The sequence below is a fragment of the Lepidochelys olivacea genome (assembly GCF_965140295.1).
Source record: "Lepidochelys olivacea isolate rLepOli2 genome assembly, chromosome: 4".
Classification (NCBI taxonomy): Eukaryota; Metazoa; Chordata; order Testudines; family Cheloniidae; genus Lepidochelys; species Lepidochelys olivacea.
The window spans coordinates 98370877-98388466 of record NC_140414.1 but is presented as its reverse complement, the minus strand read 5'-3'; the positions used below and the strand labels follow the sequence as shown (position 1 = coordinate 98388466).

The 17590-nt window shown below is 46.0% G+C and overlaps 1 protein-coding gene across 1 annotated transcript in view; it reads right to left on the bottom strand.

Moving 5' to 3' along the window:
• Nucleotides 1-17590, bottom strand: part of FRYL (FRY like transcription coactivator) — a 416688-nt gene that overhangs the window by 155059 nt on the left and 244039 nt on the right. Inside the window, exons 23-25 of the mRNA XM_084625954.1 lie at nucleotides 10295-10563; nucleotides 9634-9829; nucleotides 4817-4941 (exon numbers count right to left, since the gene is read on the bottom strand). Of these exons, the coding sequence (XP_084482080.1) occupies nucleotides 4817-4941; nucleotides 9634-9829; nucleotides 10295-10563 (590 nt within the window). The remainder of the gene's footprint in view (nucleotides 1-4816; nucleotides 4942-9633; nucleotides 9830-10294; nucleotides 10564-17590) is intronic.

Sequence of the window (17590 nt, the reverse complement as noted above, 5' to 3'; positions counted from 1 at the left end):
ATGAGTCCTTGAATAGAAAATGACTGATCTGTATTCTGCTACAATCTAAGAAGATGTTTGAAAGAATGGCTTTATCTTGGTCAGATGGTAGCATAGCACTTTCTTATATCTAGACTATAGGCCAATCATCCCTGGTAGTGAAAGGGGTTTGGGCAAGCTGACTGATTCTGGAAGAAGTCAGGGACCAATTTAGATAAGAATTTGGGGTGATGACAAATTATGGCCTTATTTTTATGGAATATAGTAAACAATGCCCCAGCCATTAATGCCTGGATCTTTCAAACTCTCCAGGCTCCCAAAGAAGAATAAATATGTAAAATAGAGTCTTTAGAAAAATCTTGTCACTATAAGATGAAAGAATTCAGGAGAGACCTGTCATTGTGAAGAAAATGCCAAAATCACAAACTGGCGCACACACACACGGAGTTGAAAGAGAGACCAGGTCATTCAAGGTGAAACTGGTAGTTCAGAACAAAGGGAACAGATGACTGGAAGAAGAAGATATTTACTGTCTTGCCCAGATGGAGAACCATTTCCATTTCAAACAGTAGGAGTTTCTGGTGGAAGGTTTCCTGTTCTCCAGCAGAAGTTTCTGGACTTACCCAATGCAATCATGTCCAAAATGCTCAACAGCCAGTTTCTGAGCCTCAGCTCAGGAATCAATGTACAGAATCTGGCTCTACTCCTAGTGCAGATCTACTGAGCTGTGTGGAACTAAAGATTAAAGGATCAAAAACCAAGTGAAGTAAGTCAGAGTGCCATAACTGAAGGGGCCATGCTCAGGTTACAAGAAACACCATGATGCTTTCTCATCTGCTTTTCTGCAGCAATTTGTAATAAGAAATATTGGAGGGAAAGCACAGATAAACATATGACTGGAGCAATGCATCTATTAAAGATTTCAGACGTCTCCCTCCTGAAGCAGAATTGCTTGCACTTAATATTGCGTTCTGTGGCAAACAAGTCCATTCCATAGTCCATCATGCAAGCAGAGTACTGGTCATCGTCAGTTTGAGGGAATCTCTCCTTCTGGGTGCTTAACTTCCTGTGGTGGCTGTTTTCTTCTTCTGGAAGATGGAGAATTGCAAGGGTGACATGGTGATTGACATGAGTTCAAAAATTTCATGGCTTCCTGATCCAGAAGCATTGAGCCCACTTTCCACTGCAAATTGATATAATACAGAATGGTTGTATAGTCTGTTAAAATCTGAAGAGAGGTGACCTTTGGTTGCAGAATTTCTTGCACGATGGCTAGACGAGTCTTAATTCCATAAGAATAGCTATACTGAATCAGACCATCCAGTCCAGTATCCTGTCTTCTGACCATGGCCAGAAGGAATAAGCAGGTCACAGCAATTATTGAGGGATCCATCCCCTGTCATCCAGTTCCAGTTTCATGCATTCATAGGTTAGGGACACCTAGAGTATGGGGTTGCGTCCCTGACCATCTTGACTTATAGCCACTGATATACCTATTCTCCATGAACTTATCTAATTTTTTTAAAAACCCAATTATACTTTTGGCCTTCACAACATCCCATGACAAAGAGTTCCACAGTTGGACTTGGTGTTATGTGAAGAAGTATTCCTTATAATTGTTTTAAACCTGCAACCTATTAATTTCATTGGGTGACATCTGGTTCTTGTATTATGTAAAGGCATAAATAACACTTCCTTAATTCACTTTCTCCACACCATTCACAGTTTTATAGACCTCTATAATATCCTCCCTTAATCATCTCTTTTGTAAGCTGAAAAGTCTAAGTCTTTTTAATCCTCCTCGTATAGAAGTTGTTTCATATCCTAATCATTCATTAGGATATGAAACAAAGTGCCACAAAGTGATTGTTTATTCCTATTGCCTCCTCTTCTTCATTCTCTGTACCTTTTCCAATTCTAAAACATCTTTTTTGAGATGGGGTGACCGGAACTAAACTCAGTATTCAAGGTGCGGGCATACCATAAAGTACTATGGATTTATATAGTGGTATAATATTTTCTGTATTATCTATCCCTTTCCTAATGGTTCTGTTAGCTTAGATGCCCTTAGCTTACCACTTAGATGGTACAAAATGTTTCTTTGTCTTCTACAGAGCAGGGGGTGCAAGTGGCTGGTGTATGCCAGACCATCTCAGCTGGCTCTAAATATAGCCTCATTGATAAGAAGTGCCACCGTGCTAGTGCCAGCACTCTGGATGATATCTAGCAAATTGTGAGTGGAGTCCTGGATTTCCTCTAGAGGGACTGGAGTGCATCCACAATTCTTCTCAGAATCCATCCACAATCCTTCCTCTAGAGGGACTGGAGTGCATCCACAATCCACTCTGGTGGTGATGGTGAGGCTGGTGCAACTGCCTCCTCAGGAGATGAGGATAGTGCCACAAAGTGATTGTTTATTCCTATTGCTCCTCTTCTTCATATTGCTCCTGAAATAACTATGGTTTATCTCAACGAGGCAATCTCTCTCTGAACTCTTGCTCTGATCCCCTGAACTCAGGGGTCTCAAATATAGGTCCAGGAATCCTAATAGGACAAGTAGAAGAAAGGATGTGGCCCCATGGAGAGTTTACCTAATTGTCCTGCACTAGATATGTCATGTGGAAGGAAAGAGGGAGGAGTCTTGCAGAACCTGAAACCCCTATATGGGCTACTCTTGTGCCTCAGTGCAGACAAGGGAGTCAGAGTCTTTATCTGGAGTTCATCCAAGGAATGTGTATCCTCATATACCATAATTGGAGCTAATGGTACTGGATGCCTGGTAGAGCAGTGGTTCTCAATCAGGGGTCTGGGGCTGCCTGGGGGGCCATAAGTAGGTTTCAGGGGGTCTGCCAAGAGGGCTGGCATTAGACTTGCTGGGGCCCAGGGCAGAAAGCTGAAAGCAGAAAGACTTCAGCACCAGGGCTCCAAGCTCCACCACCCAGGGCTAAAGCCAAAGCCTGAGCAACTTAGCTTCACGGGGTCCCCTGTGGTTTGGGGCACCGAGCAACTGCCCTGCTTGCTACCCCCTAACCCTGGACCTGGCTTTTATATGCAGAAAAAACAGTTGTTGTGGCACACGTGGGCCGTGGAGTTTTTACAGCATGCTGTTGGGGGGGTGGGGGGGGAAGCGTGGCGTGCACCACTCAAAAAGAAAAAGGTTGAGAACCCTATGGTAGAGTCGTAGCTGGTTGACAGTATCGGTGAATGCTGCACCAAAGGAGTGGGTACGTGTCTCGTGATCACTGGTTATGACGATATCAGTGATGTCCAGGTCATATAGAATGTAGTACCCAGCGTTAGAAGATAGGGAGTCGGAAGGGCTTCTGCTTCTTGGTGGATCCGATGGTGTCTATTTAGGTTAGATCGGGGGAGCTGATACTGCAGAATCCTCCTTTTACCATGAGATGGTATTGCTGGTATAGTCAGCAGTCATTGCCTTCCTCATCTTGCTGGGGCCACTCACTTCAGAGCACTCTTGGCTCTCAGTGCTAACAGTGCAGATTCATGCTCCCTGTCTGCTCCTGACACACCTGTACCAGAGCATGGAGTCTCACCACATCTGAATGTAGGGGATTAAGTCCTCTTCTTAGATGAGGACTTGGGAGCTGTTTTTTGCTTGTTTTTTATGCAAGTGTTTGCTCACACTCTCCTTCCATCTGCGCTGTCTGCTGGGGTCTTCAGTTGTGACCTCCAATGATCCAGAGTCAGGGAGTAGTGTACTCAGAAGGGCACGTCTTAATGCCTCCAGCCAATGTACGGGGGGGTCTGATAGCTCAGGGTTGCTGGACTGGGGTCTCAAAGAGGACTACATCAAGAAAATTCAGAGCAAGAATACTCAAATGTCAAGTCCGAGAGAGAAAGGCATGACAAATATTGCACTTGGAGGGAATATGTGACTCCCAAAACCAACATAAACAAGTATTGTGGAACTTACTAACCAGGAAGACCAGGGACAGGCCATGCATGACTTAATGCCAAGGATCTTGGGCATGCTTCATATCCCAGGAACCTCCAGACCTCTGCTAAGACTAACTGACTGACAAAGAGTAAAACTAAATTAACTATAAGACAAAGGAGAACTATTTACAACAAACCTGAACTGGAAGCAGGAATGCTAGCAAAGCTGCAGACATTGGAAGAATTCTGTCTCAGAGCACGAACAGTAGAAAGGAACTGAACAGGTGGTCAGTCCACACCACTCCTTATGCCTTCAGTTTGGAGCACAAAGGTGCAGGTGCAGACAAAAGGATGCTCCTAGTAAAAAATCTTCCAGCCTCAGGTGCATGGAGCAGATACACACATCGAATAAAATACATATAGAGGAGCATCACTCGAAGAAGGAGGGCCCATTTTGCTGCTTTGATTTATTGGCTTAGTCAATTCTCTATGAGTATTTTTTGCTGCTGGAGGCTCATAATTTATGAATGTAAATTTAATTAACAGTTAGGGTGCTGAGAGCTTTTTGTATTGATGGTTTTTATTGTTATTTAAATATAAAAAACAAACGTCAAATATCACAGGAGGCACAGTGAGCTGTAGGACCATGTAACTGAGATGAGGAAATGTACTGTTCTAACCCAAAACTACAGCAACAACTACTGACTGACCTTGAGAGCTAGTGTGATTTGGGCTTCAAGTGCAGTCTGTGTATCTATTATTTCAATATCTAGCAACCTTTGTCACATGTCTAACGGCTAACAAACAGGATCTATTCATTGGAGTTTTCAAGCCTGTTGGATATTTCTTTGTGTGTGGTTTTTAAAAGTTAAACTGAAATCAGAGTTCAGAACACTTTCATGATCAATTAGCAATAAAATGGTTAGAGCACAAAAATTACCTAAAAGCTCCTGGATTGGTCCTGCCAAGTCCCAGCACAAGGGATTCTGTAATTTCCATGCTCTCAGAGCGCATCATTGGAACTATGTGCTTAAACAAGGATGAAGGGGACGGACTGCCAATAATCTGAAGGAGAAAACAGAATATTTTTTCTAGAAAGTAGTTATACAGTATCCAGCTGGTAGCATTAAAAAAAGTTTAATTTTATTTTAAATTATTTCCAAACTGAGAAGTTACTTGAAATAGTTATTATGAAAGGGAAACTTTTGCTCTAAACCAGTAACAAGAGTCTCTCTGCATCATATTTTCATATCTTTATTAGGATGTTTTGTCCTTCCCTCACTTGTACAAATCTCATTTTCATTTGTAGACTGATACTTCTGGTTTTATATCAGGGTTTCTTTCTTGAGAGGATTAGCATAGAAACAAACATCTCCTCTACTTCTTTGGAATACAGGATCTCTCATATTGCATAAGGCTCCAGACCAAGTGCACAGGTTTCAGTGACCTCCATAATATTGACATTATCTTCTTCCAGGCTGTACCTTTCGCCTGGAAAGCACCTCAAAAACCTGTCAAGCTGATACCTTTCCCTCATTCAAATCCCTCCTAAAAACTCACTGTGACACAGAAATCTCTTGTTGCCATCTGACAGAGGACCCAGGATGCATAAGGATTACAGGGATTCCCGGGTGTTTGGTATCTACATACTAGATCACCAAAGTATGTCATGTAAGGTCTCTACTGAAAGCCCATGTCACGTCAGCCCTCATAATCATTGTGAAATGTTATGTAAAGATAATAGGTAAGGAGCTATGTATAGATACTGAAAATTATGTTCTTAAGGTCTGTGATTTGGGGCTGGTCACCATAAGGTGAGAAGCATGATTCTTTCAGGCATGAAACGTTTATGTGTCTGTCTACAAGTAAATTGCGTATTGTATGGTTCACAATGGAGACCCATTTACAGTCGAGTCAAATGCTAACCAAGGGATTGTGAAATCTTTCAATGAGGAAATCTACAGGAAGAAATAAACCAGCAGGAGGGAGTCCTATTTACAAGTGATTTTTGTATTATAACTGTAGGTACAGAGCCGGTCTGCATCCTGTACTGAGGGGACCAGCTGAGAGTGTGGCTTGTTTTGTGAAAATGGGATCACAGTATAGCTGGCTGAAAAATGCTGGTAAGTAATACTAGGTTCTAGAATGCATGTTATGATCTTATTTTATATGTAACCCTTTGTTTAATATTTCCATCTACTTGCTATTACCAGAATCTCTCTTTTTTTTGGTTAAATAAAGTCCTTATTTTCACTATAAACATATCAAAGTGCTGTGTGTTTAGCGGAGTGGTGATCCTGAGGTAAAACAGGTAAACTGGCATGTACTATTCCTTTGGGAGTACTGAATCTGTGAATTCTGTGAGTGCCCAGTGAAACAGAAGCTGGACACTCCAGGGGGATGTCCGTAGGACTTGGGGTTGGAGTGTACACCTGTAAAAAGAAAGTGGGGCCTGAGGACACCTAGAAGGCAGTGCTTGTGTGGCCAAAGGCTGGAGGTGTTGGGGAACTGACCCACAGCAAGCACAGACAAGGCTTCTTCACACTAAAGACAGGTGATAGTTAGGTGTCTCACTATTCTGAATACTCCCAGCAAGGATCGCTCTCACTTCAACTGTAAAGTCTATAAAAAATTAACTTATTAATTTTCATTATCATCAAATGTAAAGATTTTATTCACAACAAAGAGGACATGCAGTAACCACATCAGAGCATAATCTTTTTTATGTAACTTTCCTTTTCCCTTCCTGTCCCCATCATGTTTATTCTTTTTCTCACTGGCTGTATCATATCTAGGTTCTAGGTTCTAAACTCTTTGTTGCAGGGAAATACACCTATTTGCTTTGTGACGGACCAGGCACATCAGTAGCGAGCAAGAAGGGCGGACTATAGAATATACATTGACAACACATCTTGAAGAACCACCATTAGTACAAGGTAAGCAACCATTTCTTCTTTTCCAAGTGTGTGTCCATATATATTCCACTGTCTGTGACTCACAAGCAGTGACCTAGATCACTGTAGGTGAGTTCAAGAGTCTACCTGAACGGTAATTGCAAGACAGCCTTCCCAATGTGGGCATCAGATCTTGATGCTGTCTCTATAGACCACTGTTGGGTAAATGCTCTATGTATCTCTATTATTGAAACATTTCTCAAGAAGGTTGTAGAAGCTGCTTGAGCTCTCACACTGTGGACAGTAATCCTCAATGGTGGGTCTAACTTGGCTATTTCATAGCATAACTTAATACACATAGAAATCCAATTAAAAAATCTCTGCTTTATATAGCCTGACCTTTCATCCTATCTTGAGATAAGCTATAAACAATCTAGGGGACACCCTAACTAGCTTAGTCCTGTCAAGGTAGACGGAGAGTGCCCTAAGTAAATGTACGGTGTAAAGCTAGCTCCTTCTTTGTTGAATGTGGACTGAGAAAGACTACAGACAGATAAATTAGCTGGTAGAGATGAAAGTCAGTCAGAGACTATCTTTGGTAATAATGGCAGATAAAATCTCAAAGTCATTCTGCCTTTAAAAAATATAGTGTACTGAGGTCTTATCATGAGTGCTTGTTTTTCTGCCACCCTTCCAGCAGATGTTATTGATACTAGAAAGTTGAATAGATGAAAGAAGGAATATGTTTCTTAGGGCCCAAGAGGTGGCCCCATCAAACCCATCAGAACAATGTTAGATCCCAAGGAAGCGGAGGTCTCCTGACTGAGGGATACATCAGCATAAGGCTTTTCAGCAAGCTCTGAGAGGGAGTTTGGGTGCAGAAGCGGGCTCTGGGCTGGATCAGAGTGTTGGGGTGCAGGGTGTGGGCTCTGAGAGGGAGTTTGGGTGCAGGAGGAGGTACAGGATGCTGGCTCTGGGGGGGGTCAGGGCTGCAGCTTGGGGTGCAGGAGGGAGCTCAGGGCTGGGGTGCAGCCTCCTGCTGAGGAGCACTTACCTCCGGCGACTCCCAGTCGGCAGTGCAGCATGGCTGTCGCTACGGCAGGCTCCCCTACCCCAGCTCCACACTGCTCCCAGAAGGGGCCAACATGTCCCTGCAGCTCCGGGAGGGTGTGGGAGGCACATGGCTCCACGCGCTGCCCCTCTGTAAGCACCACCCCCACAGCTCCTATTCGCCACAGCTCCCCGTTTCCAACCAATGGGAGCTGCGGAGGCAGTGCTTGCAGGCAGGAGCAGAGCATGGAGGAAGACCCCGCCCCATGGGCCACGTGGCTGTTTCCGGGAGCAGTGTGGGGCTGAGGCACGCAGGGAGCCTGCCTTAGCAGCAGCCCCACCACACCACCAGAGTTTGCAATCGACTGGGAGATCCTCTAGGATCAACCAGTTGATCATGATCGACAAGTTGGTGACCACTGCCCTATAGCAACCTACTCACCACAGATACCAATTGAAATTTCTATAGCAAACCACAAGTCTCTTCTGCTCACTATGTTAGTGGTAAAGAAAGTTGAAGAGAACGTTCAAGCATTAAAGAAAATTAGAGGCTAGCATTACGATTTCCAGTTTTTTCCTGGTGATTCAGAAACTTTTAGGGAGAGCCTTCTTCAGATCTGCCAGCCAGGTACTGAGCTCTCAATACAAAGTACCAGATGAAATAAACTTAGTTAACAAGTCAATCTTTCTCAAAATTGTACTCTAGCATTTTTTTTAAATGGAATTTTTACAGCCACTGTCCATCCATTGTAATGGATTTCTTTTTAACAACTCAGGTTATGGCAGAGGCCACTAGCAGTCAAATAATTCCTTTGACTACACCTACACAGCCTGTGGATAGGGAATAGTTGGTCTGTAATGCAGCTGTATTCAGGGCTCTTACCTAATGTTCTCCAAGTCATTACAGGTAGAGAGCATTTTTTTCTACCTTTTCCCTTAGGAGGGAAAATGCACTATGGGAGTTTTGCTGACTATCTAAATCACATTTTTATATTGGGTTAAGTAAAGTACCTTAAACTTCTATGATGAGAAATTCCCAATTCTGCAAGGCAAACTCCTTGGATTAAGAGGGCCTTGGATGTTTTACTGTATTTGCCATTTTTAGAGGAAGAAGGTAAACCTTCTGGGGACCTATGCTCTGGCTCCATGTGGAGTCTCAAAGAACTTTAAGTTCCTGTCAATGGGTGCCCTCCTCCCAACTAGGGAAGAGGTCCTGGTAACAGAAGGAACAAAATAAGAAGCTCCCTGCCAGGGAAGAAATGTGCTCTACAATCCAAAAACTGCCTTCCTCTTCTCTTTAGGGGAAGCCACCATGTTGAAAAACTTTTAAGAACAAAAAGATCCATATCTGATGCAAAACAAAGCAAAAAGATGACGGGCGTCTCTGGTTGGGGAAAACACTGAAAAGTGTCAAAATCCTGAAAAGTAGATTGATTCAATCACTGGAATGAGATTAGTTTATTAGCCTAAAACTGCAGAATTCTACCTGCCCATTTGCTTGAAGACATAACTCTTTAAAGATAAATAAAGTATCAACTTTTTTCATCATCATCAGAGCAGACTTTATGCCTTGACAATTTTGGCAAGATTTAGCTTTAGATTAAGGGAGGTTAAGCAGAAAAAAATAGGTATAATTTGCTGATATGTCCCATTTCATTGTTTTTTATTTGACAAAAGCAAGGTGGTAGTAGCATAACAATGTTTTTTCATAAATCAGAAAAGCATTTTGAAATAGGGGATGTGCTATAAGTCTTAAACATTTTTATGTTACTGAAATATTCAGAGCCACTCAGAAAATGTCGGAAGAACCTACTTTTGAATCAATGCTATAACCACTGTCAGGAGTGGACGCCAGCGTCTCAGGAGGGGAACATCTCACAGAACCTGCAGATGTGGAAGAGGATGTGGAAGTTGCTGCACTGCAGCAAAGAATCAGGTAATTTCTCCAGAGCCCAATATATGAATCACTACTTGTAGTAGTATTTACTTTCTTGGCATTGATAGGGCTGCTATAAAAAGAAAAAAATAGGTGGAAAAATAACACAAATTTAGAAAATGCAATTTACACACTTCATTTTATTCTCCGCTGAATTTTATTTTTTAAATTGTGTATATGCCCTTACGTGTGATCCTTAACATTATATTCTCTACTCTGATTTAATTAGTGAAGGCTGGTGCTATACAGCAAATTGAACTATAAAAAATATGCATTATTGCTAATATACATCACTGCTAAAGTACAATATAGTCAAAAGGCATGAATTAATCTTTACAGAATACTATTTCTCCTCTAAACCCAATCATTTCATTTAATTTTCTGTTGTTAATATTAAAGCAAGATTAAACCATAGGAAATAATAGTGCTGTATATCTACATAATATTGAAATTTAATGGGTATTGTAATTTCAATAAATGTTAAAAAAGAGGTTTAATATACTGTGGTATATTCAATTAACTTAAGAAGTGAACTTACTTAATGTCAACCTGTGGAGACAACAGTTGGAGTCTTGTGTAAGCAAACATCCAAGCATAGCTTACAGCTGTTGGGCAGTGTTTTGGAAGATTTTCCTGTTTCATAAAACTGGAGAGGCTTACAATCCATGGATCTTGGCCCTGGGTCACATGTGCAAATATCCATATATGTGATGGACTCACCACATCAAACTGGTGGCTGATTGGGGAGGAGCTCCAGTCAGCTAATGTTTGTAAATCTATTGAACTGCGGCAATACAGTAAAGTAGTCTGTGTACATAAACAGAGCAAACAGACATTTAATATACGTATCCGTTTTTTTATTTGCATAACTGAATATCTAAAAAAGCTTTAAGTCATAAAATGAGCACACACAGTGAGTAGACTGATAGATTATTAAGGCTGCAATTCAGTCCTGGTAATCACGGAATCCGTGATTTCCAAAGACCTCCATGACTTCTGCCAGCACCAGCTGGGAGCTGCAGGGCCCCCAGCTACCTATGGAGGCAGGGAGTTGGGGGGTACTCCTGCAGCTCCCGGCCACCATAGAGGACAGGGGGATCTGCCTCTCCCAGCTGCCATGGGCAGCCAGGGGGACCCCCGCCACTCCCGGCCGCCATGAGGGGCAGGGGGCATCCCCGGAGCTCCCAGCCATGAGGGGGAGTAGGGAGAATCCCCACCGCTACAAGCGGCAAAAGGGACCCTGGCAGCTCCCAGCCACGTCTGGGAGGATCCCCAAAGCTCCGAGCCACCGCCGGAGGCAGGGGGGACCCCTGCAGCTTGGAGCCACCAGTGTAGGGGGACCCTGTAAGCTTCCTCCCCCCTGCTAGCTGCCCAGACTACCCATTTTGTCATGGCTATTTTTAGTAAAAATGAAGGACAGGTGATGGGCTTCTGTGAATTTTTCATTATTGCCCATGACCTGTCCTTGATTTTTACTAGAAGTATCTGTGACAAAAACTTAGCCTTAATTATTATTAATTTTGTCTTACAAAAAAACTGCTAGAGGGCACCAATACATAGCTAAGCTGTTTTCTCTTTCTCCGAAGAAAAGGAATTGGCCATTAGACGCGATCCAGTTTTATATTCAGCCTTTGGCTCATTAATGACCTACTTTTTTGGATGATATTAAATTCTGAAATCTTTAGTAGTGATCTCCAAGTCACACACCAGAAGCTTCTAAACTGAAGAGGAGAGAAATCTATCCTTGATAAATCATTTTTTAAAGAAACAGAAATCTATCACATTCCCTTCGTAGAAGGGGATCAGAGGATTCCCCAACAGTGCCAGAAGAGCAGACAACATCTTGCAAAGAAAAGGGAACTAATCTGAGACTTTTTACTTTTTCAGACACCTACACAAACTGTATTGTTTGTTTATAGGGGATATATCTTGCACAAAAAGAAAGCAGTTTTTTACCACGGAACATAAAGATAAGCACATTTGGATTCCAGACGTGGGTGTGCATGTGCGCAATACACCAGAGCTGTTTCTAGTAGTGTTCGTTGACCTGCACATGTGTCACCTGAGGCTTTAAGAGGCTGTGTGGGTCGACACTGCTCCAGGTCCCTCTCGCCAGCAAGTGAGAGAGCCCACAGCAGAGGAGATGGAGGGCGGGTATTGGAATCCAAATAGGGACCACGCATCTCCAAGAACCTCCAGTTACAGTAACCCCCTTTTCTTCTATGAGTGATGGTCCGTATATGGATTCCAGACATGGGTGCAGAGCAAGCAGTGCTCAGTGCGGAGGTGGGTGTGAAGACTTGCAGGAAGTTTCAGTCTGCAGGACGGCATGGCCAACTGCCGCATCTGCTGCCACTGGTGGGGTGATGGCGTAGTGAACGTAAAGATATGGACAGAAGACCACATGGCCATCCTACAAATGTCCTGCATGAACATCTGTAAGGAAAACCAATGAGGTGGTATGCACCAATGTGGAGTGAGTTTTATTCCAGGGGGTGAAGGAACATGAGAGAGGGCGTAGCTTTCCTCGATGCAATGGGAGATCCATTTGGAGAGACATTATGAGGAGAGGGTGTGCTCTCAACAGCACTCAACAATGGCGAGAAATTGTTTGGGCAAGGCCTGGAAGGCGCAGGTGTGTTGGAGATAAAAGGCCAGTGCATAGTGGACATTATGAGAATGCAACATGCGCGCCCTAGGAGAGGTGTGCAGTTTGGGGTAGAATATTGAGAGATGGACAGATCCTTTGAGGTGAAACGGAACTGCCACCTTGGCAAGAAACTTGGGGTGCAGTTGCAGGGGGACTTTATCTTTGTTGAAGACGATAAAGGGGCGGGTCAGTCATCCTGGCCGCCAGCTCACTAACCCGACTTGCCGATGTGGTGACCATCAAGATCACCTTTAGAGAGAGGTGGGCAAGAGATCAGGTTGTGAAGGATTCAAAGGACAGCCTTGTGAGGGCAAAGACAAGACTGAGGTCCCAAGAGGGAGCTGACTTCTGCACTGATGGGAAGACATCAAGTAGATTGCAGAGAAAGGAGGCAATGGTCGGGTGGAGTGAAGGTAAAGAACCCATCCACAGGAGGGAGGAAGGCGCTGAGCGCTGACAGATGGACGCAGACGGAGGAGTGGGCAAGGCCTGACCGCCTAAAATGGAGAAGGTAATTGAAGAGATGGAGATGAAATGGAGATGGAGTCCAGAGGTTAGTGTTGGCAGTGTGGCCAAGCGCCGCCATTTTGCTTGATAGCAGACCCTGGCAGATGGTCGTCTGCAGCACATGAGGACGTCGCATACTCACATGGAGCATGCCTTGTCTACACATGAACCCTATTAAAATATCAAGCTGTCAAATGGAGCAGGCATGGATTAGGGTGCTGCAGATAGACATGTGACTGTGTGCGGAGGTCTGGGAAGTGAGGAACTGGATCGGGGGGCAGGCAGAGAAGTGGAAGAGATTGGTGAACTAATATTGGTGGAAGCAAAAGGGGGCTACGAGGATGAGCCACGTTCAATCTCGCTGAACCTTCTGCAGGATTTGCAGCAGCAGGGGATGGGCGGGAAAGTATAACGGAATTTGGTGGTCGATGGCAGAAGTGCATTGCCCTGGGAACACACCCTGAGGACTCCTCTGGAGCAGAAGAGAGGAAGCTTGTGGTTTGCAGTGGTCATGAAGAGGTCCCAGTGCAGCATGCCCCACTGGCAAAAGACCGAGCAGAGCATGGGGTTGTGTAGCTCCTGCCATAGGCGCCAATTTTTCCCAGCGCCAGTGGGTGCTCGCCCCCGCGCCGCCCCCACCCTGCCCCGTCTAGCCCCTGCCCAGTTCCCATTCCAACCCCTTCCCCAAATCCCCGCCCCAACTCTGCCTCTTCCTAGAGTGAGCCACATTCCTCCTCCTCCCCCCCCCCCCCTCCCAGCACTTGTCGCCATGAAACAGCTATTTCGCGGCTGCAAGCACTGGGAGGAGAAATGGGGACACGGCACGCTCTGGGAGGCGGCGGAGCAGAAGTGAGCGGGGGTGGAGAGCTGCCAGTGGGTGCAGAGCACCCACCAATTATTCCCCGTGGTGCTCCAGGGCTGGAGTGCTCCATGGAGTCGGCGCCTTTGGCTCCTGCTTATGACTGGTGTAGAAGGACCTGCTGAACATGTCCTCAAGGGAGTTGCTGTTACCCGGGAGATTCATGGCATGAATGGTGACTCCATACCTGAGCCACCAGTTCCAGAGGTGAATTGCCTCTGGGCAGATGGAGGGGGACCTGGCACCATCCTTCCTGTTGATATACACATATGTTGTTGGATAGCAGTTGAACATGCCAGAATCTGATCGGGGCAGGAATGCCCGAAAGGCAAGGTGGGTAGCCTGCAGCTCCAGGATTTGATCTGCATCTGAGCTTCTCTGGACTGTATGAGCACTCCACCCGATGAGCGAGGCATCTGTGGTGACAGTGATGCGGGGAGTGGGACAGGTATAAGGGATGCTGGCCAGGACTTTGCATGGGTTGGTCCACCACATGAGGGAAGCCAGGATGGAGGGTGGGAGCAGGACTGCCTTGCCAGGTGATCCATCTGCAGTTTGCAGACTGACCGGAGCCAACGCATATGCAGATGGACATATGGAGTCACAGAGGTGCAGGTCGCCATGTGGCCAAGGAGGAAGAGACACTGGCAAATACACATATGTGGATTGCAATGCAGCTGTGAGATAAGCGAGATGAGGGCAGGAAAACCATCTGTGGGAGAAAACCTTGGACCGTGAGAGAGTCCAGGCATGCCCCGAGGAAGGTGAGCATACAGGTAGGGATGAGAATTTACTTGTCCTCATTGATGCAGATACCCAGGCAAGCAAGGAGGGTCTGGATCATGGAGAGGAAACAATTGCGGGATGGCACAACAAGGAGCCAGTCATCCAGGTAAGGAAACATGGAGTGGCCAAGACAAAGCATTTGGGTCGCAATGACAGCGAAGATCTTTATGAACACATGAGCGGCAGTGGCGATACTGAAGAGGAGGACCCGGGGGAGGACTAATCTGACAGTGAGAATGTCCCATCGTGAAACAGAGGAACTTTTGATGAGCTGGATGGATGTCTATATGAAAGTATGAATCCTTCATACTGAAAGCCATAAACCATACCCCCTGGCGGAGGGATGGGATATTGAGAGGGAGCGTGACCATCCGGAACCAGAATTTGTGTATGAATTTGTTCAGGGACTGGAGATCCAGAATGGGGTGGCAGCCATCCCCCTTCTTTGGCATAAGGAATTAAGGGGAGTAGAACCCACAGCCACAGTAGTACTGCGGGACGCATTCTATGGTGCCCTTCCAAAGGAGGGTGTCCACTTCCTCTCAGAGGAGATCACATTGGGAAGGATCCCCATGACCATCATGAGATGGGCAACAAAGGGGGAACGAGAGGAACTCTATCAGATACCCCTTGTGAACAATGTCCAGCACCCATCAATTGGTAATAATCTTGCTCCAATTGCGGCAAAACAGGGGAAGATGACCTGGGGCAAAGTGGGAAAGGTGGAGGAAGGTTTGCGGGTCTTGGGGAGAGCCAAAATGGCTGCTTTGAGGGATGTTGCGAGAAGGCCGAGGTAGCAGAGGTGGCAGTGGCGGAGTAACAGGGTTGTTAGGTGCACAGGCGATGACGAGACTGCTCCTGTGGGTGTTGCGAATAGGGCTGGTAGACAATGCGGGGATGGGGGGGCAAAGACTGCCTCTGTTGCCTGCTGGTATATGGGTCACTGGGCATCAGCGTGCTTCGGAGCTAGTGGAACCAGCCTCAGCAGAAGGGCCATACGGCCATTCAGCAGAAGGGCCATACAGCAGAAGGGCTGTTGGTGGTAGGGCAGTTGTTGCCAGCAATCCAGGCTATAGGATCACACAGAGGAGAATAAAGGGGCTGGCTCAGAGGACCATTCAGATTCCGAGAACAGATCTGGCAGTATGAGGCAGAGCGGAGCAGGGCGCTATGCAAGCAAGAGATGTTCATCCACCCAAGATGGGAACCCCAAGATGACTGGGGAGCCAGGGCACCAAGGAGAGCTAGTGTACGGCGCATCAGTTCGGCTGTGGGCATCAGTGGAGACAGGGGTCCCAGCGTGCGCAGGATCGTGCGTGAGAGTCTCGGTGGGGGAGGGGAGCGGGAGGCATCAACAGTGCCAGAGGTGAAGGTAGTGTACTGTTGGCCATGACTGGAGGTAGTGCCGGCGGGTCACAGCACTTCTTGGACTTATGCTCCGTGCAAGGCTTCTTAGGAGGCAAAGCAGCTGGGTCGACGTGAAACTTCTAACCCAACCTGGGAGCCAATGCTGTGTTTAGAGGCAGTCCATGTCAAGAAGCCGCCCTTATATCCATGCCCATACTTCTCATGCTCACGGTGCGGCTTCGGCAGTTGCGGCAGTACTGTGGGTGCCAGCACACGAGCAGGGATCAGGGGAGTGCTCACCGGTGGTGACAGGTGTTGCTCCAGCAGATCCACTCGTTCTGGATCCAATTGAGCATGTGTGTGCATAGCCTCCTCCATCAGATGTTTGCAGAGGCAAAGTTCCTTAGCTTCTCAAGTCCGAGATGGGAACAAGCGGCAGCTGGAGCAATACAGACAACCTGGGTGTTCGTCGCTCACAGAGAAGGAGCATGTGCACGAAGCACAGCTTTTGAAGCCAGCTTGCCGGGGCACATCATAGCTGCTAGTTCACAGACCTGTCTGGCTGAAGTAATGGCTACCAGGAGTATCATTTTCATCAAAAGGTGGGAAAGGGAGCATGTTGCCAGTGGCTTAAGGGTGGCTTCATGAGGATAGAAACAATGAGATTAAGGTCCCACTTCAGTACTGGTGGAAAGGCATTGAGTAAGCCCTCCATGCACTACAAGGTGGGTAGAAAGCTGGCTAGATTGTCGGGCTCAACGGGTAGTGATCAATGGCTCCATATCTAGTTGGCAGCCGGTATCAAGTGGAGTACCCCAAGGGTCGGTCCTGGGGCCGGTTTTGTTCAATATCTTCATAAATGATCTGGAGGATGGTGTGGTTTGCACTCTCAGCAAATTTGCGGATGATACTAAACTGGGAGGAGCGGTAGATACGCTGGAGGGGAGGGATAGGATACAGAAAGACCTAGACAAATTGGAGGATTGGGCCAAAAGAAATCTGATGAGGTTCAATAAGGATAAGTGCAGGGTCCTGCACTTAGGACGGAAGAACCCAATGCACAGCTACAGACTAGGGACCGAATAGCTAGGCAGCAGTTCTGCGGAAAAGGACCTAGGGGTGACAGTGGACGAGAAGCTGGATATGAGTCAGCAGTGTGCCCTTGTTGCCAGGAAGGCCAATGGCATTTTGGGATGTATAAGTAGGGGCATAGCGAGCAGATCGAGGGACGTGATCGTTCCCCTCTATTCGACATTGGTGAGGCCTCATCTGGAGTACTGTGTCCAGTTTTGGGCCCCACACTTCAAGAAGGATGTGGATAAATTGGAGAGAGTCCAGCGAAGGGCAACAAAAATGATTAGGGGACTGGAACACATGAGTTATGAGGAGAGGCTGAGGGAGCTGGGATTGTTTAGCCTGCAGAAGAGAAGAATGAGGGGGGATTTGATAGCTGCTTTCAACTACCTGAAAGGGGGTTCCAAAGAGGATGGCTCTAGACTGTTCTCAATGGTAGCAGATGACAGAATGAGGAGTAATGGTCTCAAGTTGCAGTGGGGGAGGTTTAGATTGGATATTAGGAAAAACTTTTTCACTAAGAGGGTGGTGAAACACTGGAATGCGTTACCTAGGGAGGTGGTAGAATCTCCTTCCTTAGAGGTTTTTAAGGTCAGGCTTGACAAAGCCCT